Source organism: Equus asinus, chromosome 16 (assembly GCF_041296235.1).
Source record: "Equus asinus isolate D_3611 breed Donkey chromosome 16, EquAss-T2T_v2, whole genome shotgun sequence".
Taxonomy (NCBI): domain Eukaryota; kingdom Metazoa; phylum Chordata; class Mammalia; order Perissodactyla; family Equidae; genus Equus; species Equus asinus.
The window spans coordinates 46805918-46814678 of record NC_091805.1 but is presented as its reverse complement, the minus strand read 5'-3'; the positions used below and the strand labels follow the sequence as shown (position 1 = coordinate 46814678).

General features: G+C 35.4%; 1 protein-coding gene across 1 annotated transcript; it reads right to left on the bottom strand.

Annotated features, from left to right (window-relative positions):
- Window positions 1–1267: 1267 nt before the first annotated feature.
- TSHB (thyroid stimulating hormone subunit beta) lies at window positions 1268–6051 on the bottom strand. The gene is made up of 3 exons (XM_070487120.1): window positions 6021–6051; window positions 2066–2228; window positions 1268–1609 (listed from the first exon to the last, which is right to left on the bottom strand). The coding sequence occupies exons 2-3, from the start codon at window positions 2225–2227 to the stop codon at window positions 1355–1357; spliced, it is 417 nt and encodes a 138-aa protein (XP_070343221.1). The 5' UTR covers window position 2228; window positions 6021–6051; the 3' UTR covers window positions 1268–1354.
- Between the last annotated feature and the right edge of the window lie 2710 nt (window positions 6052–8761).

Here is an 8761-nt window from a genome sequence, read left to right as displayed (position 1 = left end):
GCAGCTTTAAGTGTCCATATTATCAAGTGATATGAGAACCCAAAGCCTCAGATTAATATTTAGAGATCATGCTAATATCAACATGAGATATTAAGGTAAATGTGCAACTGTTCCTTCCCCATTGGCAGAGCATGGGCTTGATCCGAATTCATCTACAGCACCTCACCTTCCCCCCAGGCACTATCAGCATGCAGACATTTACAAGATGCCCAGCTGAATGCAACCAGTGACTGTGGGGTACAGAAAAGCCAACTGGCCCTGCTTGTAGCAGAGCGGATGGAGAGAAATGGACAAATACAGAATTTTCACCCTGCTTGTAGCAGAGTGGATGGAGAGAAATGGACAAATACAGGATAAATTGTCCTTTTGAGGTCAACTCTGCAAGGCACTAGGTCTGTCTCACGTTATGCATCTGTTGAGATCAAACTCTCATGAAAGAGTATCTAAGGAAGGAAAAGAAAAATAAACAGCTGCTTACCAAGCACATTTACTGGAAAACAGTATTTCAATATTGATGAAGGTTTAGATTAGACTCTAAGGTGATTCTACTCTATTGAATCCCATAGTGCTTTCTCCCATCCCTAAAATTTTTCATAATGATACTAATTTTTCATGACCTCAAAAGCCAAAACAGCACAAGATGCTTTTGGTATAAATGCTATGAAGTGTCTCCTATTACTTGAAAGACTACAAAGGATTTAGACTTCCACATGTAAAATGACCAGTGGCCTCTTTTCTCGGCTTTCAGGGTATAACTTTCATAAGTCAGTTGGCCCACCAGAGTAATTAAATTAAAGAGAATAGTTCTTAGAGTAAAATATACTGTTTACTGAGGTTTGATGAAGTTTTATCCTGTGCATTTGAATGATGAGGATAAAATACTATATTGCAGGCTTCACATATTCCTTTCTCTCCACCTCCACTCCAGTACTGCTTCTAGCCTTTGGAAGGAGGTGTTGCCAGTACCCTGATGGTATATGTTCTTTCAGCTTCTGATCACACTACCCTTTCCTTACAACTCTGTAACATTCACACATTCACTGTCTATGTCAGGACAAACCTCATGATCCTCCGTTAAGAGAGCTTGCTCAAGGCTGGCTTTCATTAGTATTTCATGCCCCTGTTCTCCATTTTATCTGCATTCTGCCCATTCGTGTGGAAACCATCTTTCATATGAGCTCTTTCATTCATCTTTTCTTCTAAAGCCCCTAAGCTCTCTCTAACGTATGGCTATGGTTATGGATGAAACAATACTCAAAATGTACATAAGGTGTTGTGAAATAGGTTGATATTTTATTAGTTGTATTCCAGGTGAACACGTTTAACCAAATTGCAAATTACATCACTATTGAAGTTAGATAGAAAATTCCACCACATAGGACTTCTGAGGTTTGGTGCAGTAGTTTGTCTTGATGGCTTCATGTATGCAGTCACTATAGTCAGTATTACATTTGCCACACTTACAGCTCACAGCTACAGGGTAGGAGAAATAAGGAGTAACATGGTGTGGGCATCCTGGTATTTCTACAGTCTTGTACATGAAGTCTCTATATGTACAAACATCCTGGGACAGAGCATATTTGGGAAGAAACAGCTTGCCATTGATATCCTGAAGAAAGAACAGAAAAAGGAGCACAACGTGATAGGACTTTAGGAAACGTATAGATAACAGAAACAGATCAAAATTAATTCACTTACACTCCTTTGTCACAAATAGGCCTGGGGAAGGATTCCTTAGTCCCGTTCCCCATTACCAGCTCAGCACATCCACACCGAATCCCATAGAGAAAAAAGTGACACCCTCCTCTCTTTTATCCTTGATCATGGGAACAAGATATGGTTTAAATACATTTTGGAAGTAAAACTGTCATAAAATTATCTGTTACCCATTGTGCTGAGTAGATCCATGTAATATTGTAACCTGTGCACTCTACCTCTAAGGAGCCAATAACCATTATGTTTGGGAAATGAGGTTGTGATTTATCTCATTTCCTTTCTTAATAGAAATGGACTAAGTCTAGGTTTAGCTAATTTACAGCTAAAAGAAGTGAGATGAACTACATACCCGTGTCATACAATATCCAGCACAGATGGTGGTGTTGATGGTGAGGCAATAAGCACACTCTTTCCTTTCGACATGCATCGTGTACTCAGTTGGAATACAAAAAGACATTGTCTGCCCACATGCAAGGCCAAAAACCATGGACATCAGGAAGATAGCAGTCATGCTAAATCAAAGATAAAATTAAATTATCTATTACATGTATCCTCTAGGACAGTCAGAAGGGAAATTTGGAAAGAGATAAATCATATACACACACACACACATATATATTTATTGAATGCCTAGTTTGTCCTAGGCCCTATATTAGGTGTTTTTATACAGTTAACACTCTCAATAACCTTCCTTTATACACTTAAATGTGGCTATTATCCACATACCCCCTGGTGTAGGAGCTCACTTCGTGAAGGTCCTGCTTGCAAGTGCCACTTAGCTCCTCTGGGCAGTGAAATGGTAAGCCTGAAGCACCACAACAGAAAAGTGACAGAGACATAGGTGTCAACTAAGGGTAAAATAATTCGTTCAATGGAAACAATCCAGTTACCTGCTCCTCTGATTATAAGAAGTGAGTTAACAGTTAGGCTTCAGTAGGGGCTCTCTCAGAACTGTAGTTTCTTGGAAACATTGGTTCAGTAGTTTAAAAGGCCAACAAACTGGTTATAATCAGAAAGGGCAAAGAAATGAGGAAAATGCATAATCAAACTTTAGTACCATCTCAATGCAAATAATCTTGCACATACTTCTACCCATTGCTTGTTAAGGAAGACAAGATGAAGCTAGAGAAAGTCCAGAAAAGATCGACTAAAATTACCACTTGTGCTAAGCAGCTAACCCAGAAATCTAGAAACCCCCTTTCTCAACCCTTAGGATATCCCTTTAAGGTTGAAAGAGGTAGAGTTGGACAAATAAAAAATTACTTTACTCAGAAGATGTATGGAACTCATTGTCTTAAAAAGATTATAGAAGCAAAAAATACAGGTTGACACAATGGGTGTAATACTATCAAGGATGACAGATCCATTGTGGGTTAGCCAGGAAATTGAAATAAGTTTTGGCTGCCTGGAAGACATCAGAGTGTCCACTGTGCCTCAGGCACAAGGAAAACATGTATCTCAATAGAGCCTGTCTGATGGAGAGTTTGTTCAATATCAATTGGACATTGTAGTGAGCTGGATAATGTTATGACATCTTTATTTTAGTTCTGCTACTGAGAGAAGGTAATCAAGTTTCAGACTTTTGGATCTAAGTTGATCACTTCAAAGATTAAGATTTTTTCATCTTACAGATATTGTACAGTTAACTAGGTATACTTGGATTTTTTTCCTTCTCAATTATCATCGTCAGAAAAGAAAATATACATCTTAATGGACTAGTGTTATCTTTGAACACAAAATTGTTTGCTTGCCCTATTAAATAAATTATAATTCACTAAACATTTTTACTCAACCATCAAAAATGTATCAAGATTTTCTCAAATCTGTCAATTATATCCCATTAACATCTTTAAACTACATACACTAAAACCTCCATCAACCGAAATTTCAGACTCAGACTCAGTTAACCAGAACTTTGTCTTCAATCAACTTACAAGAAAAAGAAAACCACATCTAACATGATACCAGAGATTTATTTTAAATGTCAGTTTCAAGAGATTAGTAGTAATTCCAACCAGTCTCCTATTCCTAAAATAAGAATGACAGATGAATTAGGTAAACATATACTGAGCATTTGAACCAGGCACCAAGTGGTACAAAATGGATAAGCTGTGGTCCTTGGTCTCGAGGGCTGACAGTCTAATGGAGAAGATAGTATGAACACTAGTAATAAAAATGTATATTGTTCTCAGTGCTCTGAGTCCAAATTATGACTGCGAGACCCACAATTATCAAAGATTTCTTCTGCATAGACAAGGAAGTGAACTAACCCATTAAGAACGGTTTTCTAGTGAACTCTTTTAAATAAAATGTTGCGTATTCAAGCGTTCCTTAGATGTTTTTTGGTAATTCAATAAGGGAGGGAACATATAAGAATTCCTTGCTCATGGAGTCTGGTTTTCCCAAGTGCTTCACAAATGTGAGTTCCCTCTATGGTATAGAGTTGGTTTCATTATTTTCATTACAGATTTATAGGATCCTCTGCAGGATCTTAAAAATAGCAACTGAGTAAATGATATAAAATACTCACCTGTCATGATCACATGGTTCTTGCCTGTCTAGCCAGCCAGCTACTGAGTTTTTGCCATAGGAAGTAATTTACTTCACATATTTTAACTTTTAGCTCTATGATTCTACATAAAATAGGTGTGTGGTGACCTAGTGGTGAGAATATTGGTCCTGGAGTTAAGGAACAGAATTCTATTTCAAGATCTCCCATAGATCTATGAGAAATTGTCTGAGATACTTAATCTGTCTGGGCCTGATTTCCCCACCTGCAAAACAGAAAGAGACAAGTACACCTGACCATTTTTTAAATTGTAGGATGAATAACTGTTCTGGAACTTTTACCCATTATTGTCATATTCATTATGGACATTCTATATTTTTTCAAAGTTCTTCTTATAAGTATAAAACTCTAACAAAAGAAAAAATTTAAAGTGCTGAATTATCAGCAACAGTAGTTCTATAACTTTGTGTATATAAAGTAAGGATTATTCTTTCTCCTTTATTGCAAACAGTAAAACGTCACCCACAGAATCTTTCCGGATGTCAATTTTCTCATCTATAAAAGGAAATCTTAGAACCAGAAGAGGATCAGGAAAGTCTTTTCAACACAGATACTCTGTGATTCTATGTGGTAAATTAGTGCCAGATCCCTGATCCAAGAGTGAGTGAGTTAGAATTCTCCTTCCAGGTTTCATTGAAGTTGTGGGTAACTAAGCAATTTAATATCTTTGTGCATTCATTTTGCCATATGCTCCTTCCTAAAATCACAAAAAGACTAAAATATACACATGAAGTACTTGGAACGCTACAGAAGAAAGAATACGTAACGATGTAACACCACATAAATCACTGCCGGTTAACACCTCCCTATATGATCTGCCCCAACTCCTCCTTTATTGTCACTTGGATTCTTATCTCTGCAACCTAATTGCCTCTTTTAAAATCATCATAAATGATTTGTTGAGCACCTGAACACAGAAGGCATGATTTCAGTCTCCAAATAATGAGAGACGCCTTTTTTAGTGGCATGACCATATATGTTTAGACTTCAAACATTTTTCCTTATTCCAAGGTTTCTTCTTTCCTCTGCCCCTTATCCCACCTTTGTCTCTTCTTTTTGCTCTCACTGCCTTCATTCTTAATAAACACATTTCTCTCTTCTCTGCCAATTTCCTTTGCCAATCTTTTCTCTCCAAATCCCTTTCTATACTGTGAGAAGAATCAACTGCCTACCCTATGAACAATCCAGGAACTTCACTAAAGCAATATATTTTTCTAGAGAGCAAAATGTACTATGAGGCAGGTGTGTGCATTGGACACTATCCAATGAGGTTTAGCTGTTAAATAACTAAAATAATACAGAGTAAATTATCCCTGCAGGTACTCAAAACTGAACTTACTCTACGTTTTCCCAGAAGTATATTATCATCAAAGACAGTCATTTGTAGTTGACAGGATTTAATACACAGATTATTCAATTGATAAAAATATTTAAATATAAAATGTAAATGGGAAGAGAAGGCCATGAATATCAATCAGCCTTTATTAGGAAATTGACCAGTTGTTCCTCTTCCTTTAAGTCAATGGAATTTTTCTTATCCTTCCGTTATGTAGTTCACTCACCTTCACTCACCATTGAACAATTTTGGAGCAATAATTAAAATTTTAAAAATCCATCGAAGTAAATTATCATTCAGCATTTGCCATTTTTTAATAAATGCTAAAGTGGTGAAAATAAAAAAAAATTAGAATAAGAACATTTCATTTCACAAAGCCTTCTCAGTGCAGACACCTACCTTACTTTGCATTGGTGAGCTGATGCTGTAATGACCCAGACTAAACGCTCTTGTTCATTTTATACCCTTCGGGATAATTCCTCTCTGATCTTCTTGTTTATATAATTGCGTTTGAATTACTGCTTTCTTATCTGAAAAACATCTACTGAAAATTCATACTGAACCTCAAATAAAACGTGTTTAGACAAACAATTTCACAACATCTTCCTCTGGAAACTCTGACATTATTTCAGCATGAATTTTCCTCTCTCCTATTTCAAAATAAAATTACCCTTTTAAATATATCCTTTGTCAATATTTATTAAACATAAATATTTAAACATAAATATTGACAAAGGCTATACATAGAAGGAGAAAAACAAAACAAAAAACCCTTAACATCATCTAAGTCAGTCTCAGGAATGAAAATTTATTTGGGGCTTTAGTGCCCCAAATTTTACCTAAATGCTCATTTAGAGATACATAAAATTATTGCTCATTTACAAAGCAGAGGCCACTTCTTTATGGAAATCCAGGGCAACTGGCATATGTGTTGCTAATTAAAACCAAAAAGTTCTTAATTAGTTCAAAATATTTTACTGTTTTTTCTTTGGACTTAAAAAATAATAAATAAAATCTACATGTGTGAAATAATAGTCATTTAGATAAATGGCCAAATCTGACAGGTTGTCAAACGGATCTGAGATCAAATCCTGGCTCTGTCATTTACTAGTTGCATGACATTGGCTTGGTAGAGCTCTCCTCAGCCTCATTACCTATTTAAAGGCAATGTCAGTGTTTATGTAAAGCACTTAACACAGTGTCTAGAACATAATAAGGGCTTAATAAATGATAGTTAATTTATAATAATTCACCATTTATTTAACAAATATTTAGTCACAATGCCTAGTACGTGGAGTAGGTAGTCATTATATTTGTTGAATGCATAAATGGCTGAGGGAGTGCATGAATAAATAATTACTCAATTTTGGGAACCAACATACACTTTTCTCCATCTCCATAACTATAACTCAGTTTTACCTCTTTCAACCCATTTGCCTCACTGTAACAAAAGTAATATGCTAAAAGTTTAATACGAATTTCCTATTGCCCTCAGAAAAAAAGTCCAAACCCTTGGAAACATATATATATACATAATAGGTGACTGATATATACTTGGACTATTACAGAAGAACTATAAAAAATATCATACATTTGGGAAATGATTTTCTTTTCAAAGAAACTCTCATGCGTATGATCTCATATTGTTAAAATAATCCAGACAGATTGAACTTTCATTTCTGGTGCAGATTTACTCTCCCACCTAAAATTACTATAAACAGAACAAAATATATGAAATAATGGTTCTACAAACATTGGACATTAGGAAAGAAAGGAAAATAATCCCAGAGAGATAGGAAACAAACAAGAAAACTACAACTTACTGGCTGGAGAAAGAACTACCAATGAGTCAAAGGAGAAACAAAAAGTATCTTGAAATAAATGAAAATAGAAACACAGCATACCAAAACTGCTGGCATACAGCAAAAACAGTTCTAAAAGGAAAGTTTAAGTGATAAATGCCTACATTAAGAAAAAAGAAAGAAATCAAACAGACAACCTACAATTATACCTCAAGGAACTAGAAAATGAAGAACAAACTAAGCCCAAAATTAGCAGAAAGAAAAAAAATAAAGATTAGAGCATAAATATATGAAATAGAGACTAGATTTTTTTTGGAAAATATAAAGAAAACTGACAAACCCTTAGCTAGACTCACCAAAAAAAGAGAGAGATGACTAAAATAAAATTGGAAATGAAAGAGGAGACATCACTACTGAAAGCAGAAATACAAAGGATCATAAGAGACTACTATGAACAATTAAACACCAACAAATTAGATCACCTAGAAGAAATCAATAAATTCCTAGAAACATACAATCTACCAACATTGAATCATGAAGTAATAGAAAATCTTAAGGGGTCAGTAACAAGTAAGGAAATGGAATCAGTAATCGAAAGTATCCCAACAATAAAAACCCGGGACCAAATGGCTTCATTGGTGAATTCTACAAAATATTTAAAGAAGAATTAATACCAATCCCTCTCAAGCTCTTCCCAAATAATTGGCTTCCAAATTCATTTTACAAGGCCAGCATTACCCTGATACGGAAGCCACACCAACCTAAGCCAAGGACACTACAAGAGAAGAAAATTACAGGAGAATATCATTGATGAACATAGATGCAAAAATCCTCAACAAAATACCAGCAAATCAAATTCAAGAACACATTAAAAGGATCACACACCATGATCAAGTGGGATTTACCCCCAGGATGCAAGGATAGTTCAACATAAGCAAATCAATCAATGTGATACATCACATTAACAAAATAAAGGATAAAAATCAGATGATCATCTCAATAAAAGCAGACAAAGTATTCAACAAAATTCAATGTCCTTTCATGATAAAAACTCTCAATAAGTTAGGTACAGGGGAATGTCCCCCAACATAATAAAGTCCATATATGGCAAGCCCACAGCTGACATCATACTCAAATGGTGAAAAGTTAAAAGTCTTTCCTCTAAGATCAAGAACAAGACCTGGATGCCCACTATTAACACTTCAACTGAACATAGTACTGGAAGTCCTAGCCAGAGCAATTAGGCAAGAAGAAGAAATAAAATTACCCAAATTGGAAAAGAAGAAGTAAAATTATCTCTGTTTGTGGATGATCTTATGATCTTATATATAGAAAACC

Excerpts from the sequence above, each read along its gene's own strand:
- TSHB (XM_070487120.1), bottom strand. The coding sequence starts at position 2,227 with ATGACTGCTATCTTCCTGATGTCCATGGTTTTTGGCCTTGCATGTGGG. Across the intron at positions 1,610-2,065 it reads CTGGATATTGTATGACACGG|GATATCAATGGCAAGCTGTT; the intron begins GTATGTAGTTCA and ends TTCTTTCTTCAG.